This window comes from Natrix helvetica (genome assembly GCF_964273705.1).
Source record: "Natrix helvetica genome assembly, chromosome: Z".
Lineage (NCBI taxonomy): Eukaryota > Metazoa > Chordata > Lepidosauria > Squamata > Natricidae > Natrix > Natrix helvetica.
In genome coordinates, this window is record NC_138554.1 from 26,286,576 (window position 1) to 26,301,471 (window position 14,896).

Genomic DNA, 14,896 nt, shown 5'->3' on the forward strand with positions numbered 1-14,896 from the left:
AAGAGGCTCACTTGCAAAGAGAGGGGAGATGTTGATTCCTTTTAGTATTTATTCACATCCTGTGTCAGAAAATGGATTGAAAATTGGGGTAATTAGCCCTACTTGACTAGTCAATTAATTGGAGGAGAGCTGCTCCCAAGTAGAAGACACATTCCATATTGTTTGTAAAGTAGGAAGAAAACAAGAGTCCACTTTGGCTGGCTCTCCTTCTGCCAACTTTATCCTCAGCACCACAATTTTTCTGGCCAGTTTTTTGACATTTACATTTTTAATGGATCACTGGAAGGCCAAATGCAACTTTTTGCACAACACATCGTTGCAGCATCCCCATGGTCACCTGATTCGTGTTTACGACATGTTTACGACTGTTGCAGTGTCCCAGGGTCATGTGATCATCTTTTGTGACCTTTTGACAAGCAAAGTCAATGGAGAAAACAGATTCATTTAACACCCGTGTTACTAAATTAACAACTTGCAGGGATTCTCTTAATATGCCAAGCGAGGTTGTAGAATGAGGCAAAATTCACTTCACAAATGTCTCATTTAACAACAGAAATGTTGGGCTCAGTAATGGTCATAGGTTGGCTACTCGTATTCACAGTAAATCCTTGATTTAGCATGTCAGGGAGAAGGATTGTGTGTTTAAAAAACTATAATGTCCAGAAATCCAAATGAAATTTTACTTATTTACTTATTTATATTTTACTTATCTTGTACACTTTTTGTTATTCAATTACTAGGTCGTGTCCAATTCTTCATGAACCACAGCAAGCCAGGCCCTCCTTCTGTCCCCCTCTGTCTCCCGGAGATTGCGCAAATTCACGCCCACTCTGTCCCTGACACTACCTAGCCATCTCGTCCTCTGCCGCCTCTGCTGCTCCTTTGGCCTTCAGTCTTTCCCAGCATCAGGGTCGTTTCCAAGGAGTCCCTCTCTTTTCACTTGTTGATGGACAAAGTACCTGAGCATTTTACAAATGTATATACATTATATATATTTGCTCGTTCTGTAAAATGGGAATGTGACTTTTACAAATGCATAAAATCAGGGAGGAGATTTTACGATGAGCAGAAACATGTAGTACAGGTAGTCCTCGACTTACGACCTAACTGAGCCCCAAATTTCTGTTGCTAAGCAAGATAGTTATTAAGTGAGCTTTGCCCCATTTTATTATCTTTCTTATCACAGTGTTAAAGGAATCACTGCAGTTGTTAAATAAGTAACATGGTTGTTAAGTGAATCTGACCTCCCGCTGATTTTGCTTATGAGAAGTTACAAATAGCGATCATATGCCCCCAGGACACTGCAACTGTAATAAATACAAGCCAGATGCCAAGTGTCCAAATTTTGATCCCATAGCCACAGGTAGGCTGCAATGGCCATAAGTGTGAAAAGAGTCATAAGTCACTTTTTCAGTGCCATTGTAACTTATAAATGATCACTAAATAAATGGTCATAAATCAAGGCCCAAAATCACCTGTAAACTTCTATGAATGAAAGTGGACCTAAACCTGGATTACTACTCTAATACTACTAGGACTCAGAGAGATTTTGGAAATAAATGTGAGGCTGCGATTGGTTCTTATACGACAACTTTCCATTGAATTTGCTTATACTATAATGAAAAGAAGCTAATGGACAACCATCAGAACTTTGAATCGGGGTTCTAAGTGCCTTTGGGGGCCGCTCAAACTTTAAACAGTTGCTAAGCAACTGTTAATTAGTCAATGACTACCTATACCATGCTGGAATCTCAGCTACCTATGAAGTAAATCATCAACCAAATAGGAAGAAACAATTAATGAGACAAATGAATCTAGAATTTCCAAATACATACTAACATATGAAGTCTTTATAGGCAGTGTTCATTTAATAACTGCTTTGGGCAATCATTGTATGATGGTAATGAAGAAGTAATTTGGGACAATTTACAACCTTTGCAGCATCTCTATTATGTGTTTGCATATTACAATGAGTTAGTATACGTTGTTCTGTGCATCATGTGTTTTTTTCGCTTTCCCCTTGCAGATTGCCTAAACTATCTCTTCCTAAGCGATTTTCTCTGCAACACCACTGAAAATGCTAATGGCAAATTAAACTCAACTCTATGACCTTAATTACTACAGTTCAGTGATTCTTGGAACCATCATGCTGGCTGTGGAATTCTGGTAGTTGAAGTCCACACATCTTAAGAGTTTCCAAGGTTGAGAAATACTATTATGGTTGATTACTGTAGAATCCTTCAGGATCAGCTACTGCCTGAAATTGACCTTAATCAGTTTCACTCTTTTGTTTGCCCCCTTAACTGCTTGCTCCATTGGATGTGTGTTCCTTGTTATGTGCCTGCTTACTCTCTTGTGATCTTTTCCAATGAATGTACATGCCAACCTCAATTCTTTTCTTGCTATTTATTCCTGCACCAGGGAGAGCATTCCAAAAGGTAGGGGAATGGGGGGAAAGGGCTATAATGTTAAGAAGATGTTGGGTAACCATTTGTCTGAAGTGGTGTAGGGCTTCCTGCCTGAGCAGGGGGTTGGACTAGAAGACCTCCAAGGTCCCTTCCAACTCTGTTATTCTATTCTATTCGCCCCTTTATCCACCTTCTTCATTAGTTCAACTCCAGAAACCTTCCCCTCCTAGTGGTTTTAGCTGGCTGTTCAGGGCTGTATCTCTTTTGACTGTTAAGCAAAGGAAAGATGTAGGCAGTCATGCAATTTTTACTTACGCACTACTTCACTTAATAATCAAGTTGCCAGAACCAATTATAGTCACTAAACAAGGACTATCTGTACTTTAAAAAAAAAACACCTACATTTGGAAAACCATCCCCATGTTGCCCCTATCTGCTTGTTCCATGATTCTTCCCAAGAAGAAATATTTTCCATGGAGTCTGTGTAGACTCAATAGACTTCCTGGAATGTTTTGTGCCATAAAACACTGTGTTACCACATACAATGGCCACCCTGCTTGGAATACTGAGAATCCTAGGCCTGATACATCTGGAAGATACTATGTTGAAGAAACTGTTCTGACCTTTGATTTCTTCTCAGACTGCTTTTCACAGCATTTTGTTACATCTCTTCAGTTGTTGGCTTTAGCAGAGACTTTCATCTTAACCTGGGTTGTTTTGAAGCCAAGTGGATCCTCTTTTGTAATAGCTCAATTAGAGCTCCTATGTCACCTATCACAGAACTATCTTTTCTTCCCCTCCAAGCCCTGTGAAGGGCTTTCGGGAAAGAGTCAGGTTGAACTTAAGAATTCAGGATGCTAAGGGAAGGGTACCAAATAGGTCAGAACCGCTTTGTTGGATATTAATAAGCTCTCAAGGGTTGAAAGAGGCCCTCAAAGGCCTCTTGTAAGGTGCAAAAAGCATATTTGCACATCTCTTCATTACATTGTAATGTTCCATGATTTTCAAAGAGACTGCAAATCAGAAATCTTTGAGCTAGAGTAGATAGGTTCATGAGCTCAAAAAGGAGTCCCTGCTCTGCAGAGTTATATTTTGATAGAGAATAAGGAAGATGACCTTGATGTAAAGATGTAGGAACCTTTACCAAAGCAAAAGAAGCTGAAGCATTTTTAAAGTCCTGAACTACAAGATAACATTCAGAAACGGTTCAGGCAGATACTTTCCTAATTCATTGAGAATAAGGAGGTACAATTACAATGAAACTTGCAAGACTGAGGTCAGTCCCATCAGGTGGAGTAAACCAACTCCACAGGAAGGCCAAAATGCTTTGAGATTGGGTGTAATAACACAATTGTAGGTACTGAGTGCAAATCTATTTTGTATGAGGGGACAGATGACATTTTGTTGGGCATACTAAGGGTCTCAGGATACATGCAAGTTTGGATCCCAGTTCTCTGGAAATAGGATTATATTGCCCAATGCTCCTATCCTTCAGCTCACCCTTTAGGATATCTTTCTTCAATAAGATAATTTTCAGATAGCAGTCATTGATTAAAGAATGATGGAATTACAGTATTGCCTAAACACATCCATACCCAAAATCTGTTCTGAGATATAATTTTTATTAAATGTTCATCCCACTGAATCCTTTGTTTCAGAGCAGCTTAAAAAAACAATTAAAAAATCCAAGATAAGGAAACCCATCACCCCAGAACACAAAGGTTCCCCTCACACATATGTGCTAGTCGTTCCCGACTCTTGGGGACTCATCTCCATTTCTAAGCTGAAGAGCCAGTTCTGTCTGAAGACGTCTCCTCATGTGGCCGGCATGACTAAACTCCAAAGGTGCATGGAACGTCAAAGTTGGTCCCTATTTTTCTACTTGCATTTTTACATGCTTTCAAACTGCTAGGTTGGCAGAAGCTGGGACAAGTAACCATTATACGGCACTAGGGATTCGAACTACCAAAACTGCTGACCTTTCTGATCAACAAGCTCAGTGTCTTAGCCACTGAGCCACCACGTCCCTTTTCAATATAACATAGCCTCCGTCTTTATGAATGGAGAAGCAGTGTCTTCTCAAAGGAGTTTTTAAAATTAATTTCCACGTGGGCAAAGGCTCCTTAGATAAACAAAACACTGGAATACCCTCCAGTAAAACAAATTCCGTAGTTGATCAAATGCAGGTAAGGGCAAGCAATAGAACTGCTGTCCCAAAGGTGATTTTTTTCCCCAAGAGGCAACTGGACTTTGTTTTTCTTTGAACTTGCTTTTCTTCGAGTAGAACTGCTGCTTTATTGGGCCGCCCAGTCTCGATACCGCCCAGACTTTTAGAAGATATAAACTGGGAGTGACCATAATACCCGTATTGTTACAGGTAAACTACTCTTCATACAGAAGCTCCAATCAGCTACCGATATTCGCCGCTTTTAACTTGCAAGTTAACTTTTCTAATAGCGGGGGTGGAGATGCGGTGGGGAGAAGAACAGGCTGTTCTTTCTAAGATTCTTCTCCCCCCCCCCCTCCGCCGCGTTCACTCCATTTCCTGCTGACGCTCTTGCTTTCTCTTCTCAAGGTCTCCGCCCTTGCCGTCCCGCAGCTCCTCTAGCCTGACCCATTTAACGCATCTCTATGGTATCGGTATCTCCCATTGGTCGTTCTGGGGCGGTACCCTTCCGCCCATTGGCTGGGAGGCCCTGCGTGGCGGGGCGCGGAGGGGAGCTGTCAGGCTATAGAGGGAGGGGTGTTTCGCTGCCGGCCTTAGGCCCTGGCCTTGGATGAGGGAGGCCGACCGACGCCGAGAGCCCTCTGTCCCCATGGGGGGTGCCTGAGTGCGGTTTCCCTTCTCCTTTCTACGGGTTGGGTGAGTGCGAACGGCGGTGGGGGTGGTTGGGGGGGCGCATTGATTTAATTGCACCAAGAGTAGCGCTAAAAGAAGGGAGCGCTGGGGTGGTCAAAGGGACGGAGGGAAAGGAAGGCTGGGGATTCCTTCTTGGAGGAGCCGGTGGGCGAGTTTTCCCAAATCCTTAAAAGAGTGCAGCCATTGTAGCACTGCACCAGGGTGGGGCCCTTGGGTGGGAATCCTGGCCATGGAGATACTTGTGGGGTTGCGGCGCGCGCGGCGGAGTGGGAGGCTCTTGCAAGTACCAGTTTACGGGCCATTCGCTGGCTTTGCTTGGCGGTGCTGGCCTTTCCCCGCTCCCCCCGCCCCCGCAGGGAAGAAGATTGCCATTGCTAATAAGCTGACTGTTAATAAGCCCCTCGCCTTCCTTATGGGAAGCGGCAACTGCACGCCTTGCGTTTTACAGGTGCGCTGATTCAGCAGGTCTAGACTTGCTAACTTGTCAAGGAAGCTGCACAAGAGATGGAAAGAGACCTCTGAAAATCAGGAGCTCTGGATTCCATTAACTTTTGTCTCTGTCCAGAAGTTGTGAATGCTTCAGCGCTGTAAGTTTTTAAGAAGAGACTGGACAATCATTTGTCTGAAATGGTATAGGTAGAATTTCCTGCCTGAGCAGGGGGTTGGACTAGAAGACCTCCAAGCTCCCAACTCTTTGTTATTCTATTCCATTCCATTCCATCCCCTTCCCAACCCCATCCTGTATTTTTCCATGAAACGCAAACCTTTAGAAGCCTTTGGTAACTCCTTTAGTTTCTGTGCCATACCTGAACATAAAAGCATGGAAGTGGGTTGGTCACATAGCAAGAAGAATTGATGGCAAGTGGATCAAGGCAGTCATAAAATGGATCCCACTTAATAAAAAGCATCCACAAAAAAGACCTAAAACAAGATGAATCAACAACATCAGCAAGTACTGCAGGCCTAATTGGCAAAAGAAAGCCCAGGACCAAACTGGTTGGAAACATATGGAAGAGGCAGTCATCCTACAGTAGATTGACAATTGCAAAAGTGATGGTGATGATAATGATGAGGGCCCGAACATAATTGTCTCCCCCTATTTCATTTTCCTTCTGTCTCTTAAGTCTTGAAAGGGACTTCCATGCTAATCAATATTTTAAACATACTGTAAGCATACCGTTAAAGGTACTGTATAAAGAAATAATAAGAACCCATGAAGCTATACCCCACCTCATTTTACTTTTTAATACCTGTGAGCAAATATAGTATATATGTATTGATGCATCTATATCCACTCCCAAAATTGTTGGAAGTATTTAACACAGACACAAATAGGAAAGTGAAAATGTGTTGAAAAACACGTACTATAAGCAAGATAACATCGGTAAGTGTACAGGACCGGTCAGTAGCAGGTACAGACAAAAATTATTGTAGGCATGATAAAGAAATATACCGGTAGATAGATTACAGAAATTGTGTCAAAAAAGGGACACCAAAGAAATGGCCTCACCCTCACAGGAAAAACCAAGAGACAAAGGGAATGGGATAGGGAATACCAGCCAGAAAGTGTGAGAAATCCATCTAGAATAATAATTTTGGAGATAACAATTATTAGTTGAAAGTTAGGCTTCCTTCTTTCCAGTCAGTTTTGAAAGAGATTCCTGTTCCCATAAAAGATTAGGAGAAATCCTTGTGTCTTGAGCTATTCTAAGTCAAATGACAAGAAACCTCTTGATGATGATGATGATGATGATGATGATGATGATATCATCCAGTTGTGTCCGATTCTGTGAACCAGGTATCTCCACATCTTCTGATCTTGTACTGCTGTTGTCTGATTCAAACTACACCAAACTCTGTTTACCCTATTGCAGGGCATTCTCAGAAAGAAATATTCAGAAATAGTTGCACAAGTTTGACTTTTAAGATTACATGAGTATTGAAAAAGAATTGAATTCACCGCAGTGTCTTCTGTTGATTTTAATTTTCTTTTGTTTTCTTTAGTTCGGCTTTGGAGCCCAGCAGAAATGACGGAATACAAGCTGGTAGTGGTGGGTGCTGGTGGTGTTGGAAAGAGTGCATTAACCATACAGTTAATCCAGAATCATTTTGTGGATGAATATGATCCCACTATAGAGGTAATATAATCACTGCAGCACTGGCATTGACCTTTGAATTGCTCAATGTCATTGTCTCATTTTGTTTTGTTCAAAGAGTTCATTGCTCTTTGATTCTGTCATTCTATTCCACTGCCGTCCTTAGGTTTCTTAAAATACAAAATACACATTTGCTGATTGAGAATGTCTGACACCTGCTGCATCCTTTGTTAATGAGCTATATATATTTTAATACAAGATTGCACAGTTCAAAGTTTCTGGGTGCTTTATCTGGCTGCTTTTATTGATATTGTGTGTGTGATAGAGGGGGGGTGGCAGAGAGGAAGAGAGAAAAAAAAGAGGTATTTTTAAATTTGTAACTGTACACCGTCCAAAATCACTCTGAGAATGAAATGGGTGGTATCTAAATTTGAGCAATAAAATTTCTCTGCCTCCTTTTTTTGGGGGGGGGGGGGAATCATTGCCCTCCTCCCTACTAACTACAATTGCTCGTTGTTTTGGGAAAGACATATTCTCTGAAGTTAGAATTAACATACTCAATAGGCTTAATAGTTTAACTCCCTTCTCCAAAAAACTAAAAGCTCAGGAAAAAAATCAAATATCTTGTTGGTGCCATATGTATGAAAAAGTATCTTCTTCCATTTGCATCATCGTTCCATCCACCACATCACTCTAGTGGTTAGGTGTAAATTCTGATTAGCAAAAGGATGCTCATCATTCATAAAAACTATTGTAACTTAAAGCTTTGTTCTTCAGGACTGCCCCCCCCCCCTCCAGTAACTGGATACCTTTATGTTCAGTAAAGTTGTGACAATCTTATCATCTTGTCCCTGCCTTTTGTTTTTTCATTCTCCCATGTTTCTTCTGTGTTACATTTTTCTCTCTGGGTGGGTGTGCTTCTGAATTCAGGATTCCTACCGGAAGCAGGTGGTTATCGATGGGGAGACATGCCTTTTAGATATCCTGGACACAGCTGGGCAAGAGGAGTACAGTGCCATGCGTGATCAGTACATGAGGACAGGAGAAGGCTTCCTGTGTGTCTTTGCTATCAACAATACAAAGTCTTTTGAAGATGTTCACCATTATAGGTAAGACGACGACTAAAGTTCTGTGGTCCATCAGTCAGCATCTATCTTTTTCCTTGTTAGCTTCACTCCAGTAATAATGATGGCAAAAGTACCCAAGACCTAATACTGAAAATATGATAGAACTTTGATTAAAGACTGGAATTTTTTTTACTAAAAATGAGGGGGAAATTAATTGGTGACTTAAGGAGTTGCCGACTAAAAAAGAATAAGGGAGATATTGTATTATGATGTAATTTTAAAGAGGGCAGAGAGATAATATGTTCGTAAACTGCCATAAAGATTACAAGTTGTTTCTTCATCTAGGTTTTTTTTCTATTTGTACTGTTCACATTTTCCCCTTAATCTTACTTTACATCATTTCATGCTTTTTTATTTCTGTGAAAATCTTTAATAAAAATCATATGAAAATGTGAAAGTTAATTTTGTGTACGGTGCAAACATCCATGTAGTGTCTTTTCAAAAAAAAAATAGGATTTTTCCCTGAAGAGCAGCCAGCCAACTCCAAATTCAAGTTTGGTGTGGGTGGGGGGAAGGGGAGAGAGAGAGGGAGGGAGGAAGGCAGAGAATGCGAGTAGAATAAAAGTAGAAGTAGGAAATTAGAAGAGTTCAGTTCATTGGCCAAATATTTCATATATAAGAAAATATGGTTACTTCATGTTTTTTTATTCCAATTTTGAAAATCAGTCTCTTCTTTACAGCCAGACTACTTGCACTTATAATTGCATATGTATCTTACCTTATTGGTAAGAACTGTTCTGTGATCTGACATAGGTATTTTTTTGCTCAAAATAGCATCTAAATTGGGATGGATTTTTGTTTTTTGGTGGGATGGGATTTAAAGCAGCAAAGGGGTTAAAAGGGAAAGGATTCAGCACCTCTCCATGCCATCATTCCTCCATTCAGAATCATGGTTTTGAATACTGAAGCACAAAAACTGAGGGAAAGAGAATTGTATTTCTAATGCATATTGCACATATTCTGGATTTCAGTCCATCAGCTTTAAACATAAGAGAACACACAGGGCAAAGTGAAGTACTGGAATATATTTCATTAACATCTAGAAAACTCAGGATTGAATTTAGGGACTGTAGATACGGTCAGAAGCACCTTGTTCACATTTTCCTCTTATGGGAACTCCAGGGAACAGATCAATCGTGTGAAGGACTCTGATGATGTTCCCATGGTCCTCGTGGGCAATAAGTGTGACCTGCCTTCTCGGACAGTGGATACTAAACAAGCTCAGGAGCTTGCAAGAAGCTATGGAATCCCCTTTGTAGAGACTTCAGCCAAAACCAGACAGGTGTGGTATTGTGCAAGTAGGACAAACTGATATATTTCAATCAGATTTCACTTCATTATTTATATGTTAATCATCATGTGGGCCAAATGTCAGATGCTTTGCTTTATAATAACTGAAGCAGTGGGATTCACACTATAAGCCTGTGTGAGGAGAAAGAATACATAAAAACAATTTTTTTTCTCCTCATCCAAATATTTCTGCCTATTGGTAACAGCCTAAGAAAAGTTAGCTAGAACCCAGGTATTTGGTATTTTGAGTACCCAGGTAATTGATCCTTTTTGTTGTCTAATATAAATATCTAATATATTTTAAAAGAACTAATTAAGCCTTGTGTTATTTCTTTCTCCACTTTTTGTATTTGTATTCATCTAAAGGGAGTGGAAGATGCCTTCTATACCCTGGTGCGGGAAATTCGAAAGCACAAAGAAAAGATCAGCAACGGACGCAAGAAAAAATCTTCTAAAAGAAAGTGTATTATCCTCTAAAAGAGAGACATTGTTGCACTGTTGGTTAGTGTGGAAAAAAACCTTTGAGTTTGGGTATTTTCCCAGCCTGCAAGATAAATTCTGATGGCCTTGTCCCCTCATCCTTTTCAGCTGGAAGGCAAAGGTGGTGGTGTTCTTTAAATGTCTTTTTTTTGCTATTTTTAAAACTTGGACATCACAACCAATATTAATAACCACATTTGATTGTCTTGTTGCTTCTCTGCAGTAAAAAAAATCCTTAGGATAAGGATTGCTCCATAAAATCATCTGGTGTAACGTGATTCCAGAAACTAAATTGAAGGAGCAGCAAGGCAGTGTTTCATTCAGAGTATTACCTAGTGGGCTTTCTCATTATTTGTGGAATTTTATTTACTTTGGTTCTTTGCAATATTGAAAAAAAAGTCAAATAGATGTGATGTCATCTTTTTTGTTACCTGGGTAACAGATAAGACAGTTTGAAGGTGACAAGAAATACAAACTACGAAAATGCGGAAAGCCAAACCCATTGTAGCTGTTTCAGGCCTCCGTATTAAAATAGATGGTGCTCAGCTTTTCTGGATGGTTAAATTCAATATTTACCTTTTTGTGTCTTCTTAATTTTCATTTGACTTGTTTTGTGTAATTTCTGGGCAATATTTCCTGTGCTCTCTAAACTGAACCAGAAATGATGATACATCAACAATGTGAAAGAGAAATAGGACTATTTGGATAAGAAATTTTCCAAATGTAATGACATGATTGTTATTTGAAGATTGACTCTGAAGATGATTGAATGATGGCACTGTGAAACATCCTAAATATAATCTATCACTGTTGTTCCCCTTAATAGATATTCATGTTTTGGGAAATATGGTAATGTTTACACATCTTAGAAAACAGAAAAGAGGAATATGATCAAAAGATTCTTATCCACTTTTTCCCTTTTAATCATCTGAATATTTTCTCTAATCCCTGGGAGTATAGGTACTTAAGGATTGGCAGTGAAAAAACAGAAGAAATATGAATTATCATTCTGTTAGTGTTTAAAGATATCAGTTATTGTCCTTGTGTATATTTAACATTTTCTTTTCCCTCCTCCAATTCAAAAACCTTTGTTACCTATGTTCCTAAGGAACTGTACAATAAATACATGCCACCACTTGGAATAAACCTGTGAATAAGCTACCTGATATGAGATCCAATATTTTTTTCTTAAGAGAATATCAAATTCAGAAGAGTATAAACTTCTTGAGTTTGCTATTGTTAGTTATCTTGGTTATAGAAATTCCTAAAACATTTTTTTTTTGAAGAGTGGAGGTGAGATAGCTGTGGAACCTGGAGGCTTTTAAGGAACCGATTGTTGATTATCAGTTCAAAAATTCCTTGACACATGCTACTATTTAGTCGAGAATCTTACATCAAATTTCACTTTATTTTGAATTTTTCAACTTGTAAAAATATTTTAAACCTATGAATTCTGCATCAATAAGTCTGATCTTAAAAAACAAAAACCCCATGAAGTTCTTAAGCATTCTTACTTTTTGTAAAAGATGATTCAGATGTTTACAAGTTGCAGAAGTATGACTGTCTCTTTTTTGCCCTGCTCCAATAGTCATTTTCAAGACTCAGTAGCTTTATGTAACATAACACACTGTGCACTCATGCTGTATGGTCCCATCCACTCACTTTGATTCATTTAGGTATTACATTGTTGTATGTGCTACTTAGTCTTAGATTTGGGCCCGGTGATTTTTTCATTTTGATTTAAGATAACTGAAGATTTTCCCGAAGAAAAATGAATTGGAGGGGTAGTTTAGTGGTTACCTTTTCAAGCATATGTTCTTAAAAATGAAGTGATCTGCATTTTAAGTTGCTGTAGACATAATTGTTACTGCTTTCAGTGGAACTCCATTCTGATTTACAGATTTTTCCCCAAATCCCAATTCTTGAAAAACTGAAAGAGAATTCATAATCATGTAGATTAGAGGAAAACTAACACGAATAACAATTATAAAGTCAGCAAGTATTTCTTGACCATTAATTTAGTGAAAGAAAATGATAACTTTGCTTTTAGGTGAGTAACGTGAAATCCAGTGGTGAACACTGAAATTTGAGGTACTTAAGATTACTGCAACCCAGCTCCTATTAAAATGATTTGGTTAGAGTGGAGATACAAGGGGTTATATTCCATTATGATTCAATGAAAAGAATAAGCTTCCCTATTTTACCCAGTTTTGAGTTATCTGCAGTTTGATAAGGATTCCTTCTCTTTCCTCATCCAAGTTATTAACAAAAACATTGGCTCCAGAGTTGAGACTTATGTCAGACCATAATTAAATACCCTTCACTAGTTTCATGAATCACCATTGATAAACACACTCAGTACAATTTTCAAAGGTGAGTGGTTGTGTGCTTGACTTCTCAAAAATCCATGGTTATGAGTAAGCTATCTGTCTGCTCCTTGACATTTCTGATTATTTACCTGGGAAAGCTATCTATAGGAGTTGGGGCAAGTACCAATCATGAAAAAAAAGATTACATGCTTAATGCACATAGATCAATGAGACTGAATGGCTGTGATGCAAAGAACTGATACAGAAACACTGCAAAATAGTGATGTGGAAGAAACCAAGCAGCCATCCCTTTCGGGAGAGGGGGCGGTCTATAAGCGCTCAGTAAATAAATAAATAAATAAATTGCAAGATAAAGTCATATGGTCTGTCAAATCATCTTTGTAAGATATTCTATGAACAAAAATAGTACAGAAAAGGCCTTTCAGATTTGTTCAAAGCTTCAGTTTAATCCACGGAAAAACTAAAGCATATCTACATCCAAGAATGGATTCAGAAAGAACAATGGCAATCTAAAGGTTATTCAAATGAAACTGTTTTGGAGAAATCTAGTATCTGCTTGAAGGGGTATTTTGGCCATACAAAATTGAAACTAAAAAGATTGCTCAATGTACAGAAATTATTACCTCTAGAAGTAATGGCTATCAGAAATGCAATCTTAAAAAACAAGAACTGTACATAACTGGTTAAAACTTCAAAGATGTATACATTAATAAGATGGGATAACATAACAGAATAAGTATCTGAACTAAAAGAAGCAGTTTAGAATGTATGCATTTATGAACTTTGTCACACTTCTATGAGACTAGAGACAAAAGGAATTGAAAACCAGTAGCAAAACATGGGATACATCAAATGTATTCAACAAATCATCTGGATTCAACAAATAGTTTTCAATAAATAACTGATAGTCTGCTTTCTTGCACAACTTAGGAAGAAAGCTTTCATACTACTTGAAACACATCTTTAAACAAGGATGAGAAAACTGCTATCAACCCCAGCAGTTTCAGGTCAGGATGAAGCCTCTGAGGGCCCTGCAAGAACCAATATAGGTTTCTTCAACAGCCAAAAGGAGGGGAGAAGCATGGCTCTCTTAGCATTGTAGATACTGATTTACTTTAAAATGGAATGGTGAAAGGTGTGGAAAGGATCTCTATTCCAGGTTTCGTCAAAAGTCAATGGGATTATCTAAGGAGTGAATAAAAAGTTAGAGGTCAGTAAATGACTGAGTCAATAAGTTATAGATAAATGGAAAGCCAATTGGGGTTAATTTTTTGGGGTCTCTATAGAGCTCCATGCCAGTACCTACTCCTGAAGATAAAGTGGCTTGCCACATGACACATTACCCAGGGTTGGATGACCAGCCACCTGAGACAGTGGCTTTGAATTGTCTATACTGTTGTTGTTCATAGAACTATTAAAATTCCATTAAATACTATGAAGTATTTATTCAATTATTTTCATATAATAAATATTCAGGTTCAATGAACAATCAGGTTCAATGAAACTGTTGATGAGCAGAACCACTGATCTATTCAATGGGGAAAAAAAGTATCTCCTTAGAGAAGGCAGGTCACGACCCAGAGGACAGATTATGTTGGAAAACTAAGACTGGGCATTTTTCCAAGAATCAAATAAGCCTATTGAGAGCAAAGATCTAATGAAACACAATGAACTAGCAGTTCCTGATTTGCCACCTGGGTCTGCTGAGCATCTACCAGAATATTATCCTTGCTGGATTGACATAAGAAGCATTAGTTTGTAAGCATCAATGGTTAGATCAAACAAAGTTGAAGCACCCATTTTTCTTGCTAGTTTATATATAGTATTTGAAAGACATCAATGATATTGCAGAAATCTAGCTGAATTGTTTGTCAAGGAAATTGATCATCCAACTATCAGTAGCTAGATGCAACCTAGAAAAATTATACTTAAGAGTGATATGGCAGAGGAAAAGAAACTAAGAATCGATGGCTAGAACAATTCCAGAGTTTCTCTAGAGTCGGCCAACACAGTGTTTCATAATCAGTGCTAAGATAACTGACTTCTAGAGAGTGAGCAGACAATTAATGGGGAGAGACCTGCCAGATTTCTTTTCAATCAAGACATGAAGAAAAGGTTTGTCTATTCATTAAGAATCAGCAGTAAGAGAAAATGTAGCTGGTCAGGTAGGCCTGGTGAGAGTTGAAAGTCATTTGCTACCTTCAGTTTATGCCATGTGAGAGAATAGCAAGGAAAAGCAAACTTTTCCCCGTTTTTTTTCTTTAAAAATTTAACATGGAAATCAATACAGGTAGTCCTCAACTTA

The 14,896-nt window shown here is 38.8% G+C and overlaps 1 protein-coding gene across 3 annotated transcripts; it reads left to right on the plus strand.

Moving 5' to 3' along the window:
- Window positions 1-5,114: 5,114 nt before the first annotated feature.
- LOC309401093 (GTPase HRas) lies at window positions 5,115-11,427 on the plus strand. Of its 3 annotated transcripts, XM_081970047.1 has the most exons (6): window positions 5,116-5,271; window positions 5,717-5,855; window positions 7,273-7,406; window positions 8,295-8,473; window positions 9,614-9,773; window positions 10,148-11,427. In XM_081970047.1, exons 2-6 carry the CDS (start codon window positions 5,843-5,845, stop codon window positions 10,256-10,258), a joined length of 597 nt encoding a protein of 198 aa, XP_081826173.1. In that variant the 5' UTR covers window positions 5,116-5,271; window positions 5,717-5,842; the 3' UTR covers window positions 10,259-11,427. The 3 variants fall into 3 exon arrangements, with proteins under 3 accessions (XP_081826175.1, XP_081826173.1, XP_081826174.1); XM_081970049.1 differs by lacking the exon at window positions 9,614-9,773 and having other exon boundaries at window positions 5,115-5,271; XM_081970048.1 differs by lacking the exon at window positions 5,717-5,855 and having other exon boundaries at window positions 5,120-5,271.
- The last annotated feature ends 3,469 nt before the right edge of the window (window positions 11,428-14,896 follow it).

What these genes read in the sequence shown, in the direction of transcription:
- LOC309401093 (XM_081970047.1), top strand. An exon ending in AATATGATCCCACTATAGAG is followed by an intron (nt 7,407 to 8,294) that starts GTAATATAATCA and finishes TTCTGAATTCAG; the next exon opens with GATTCCTACCGGAAGCAGGT. An exon ending in CTTCAGCCAAAACCAGACAG is followed by an intron (nt 9,774 to 10,147) that starts GTGTGGTATTGT and finishes ATTCATCTAAAG; the next exon opens with GGAGTGGAAGATGCCTTCTA.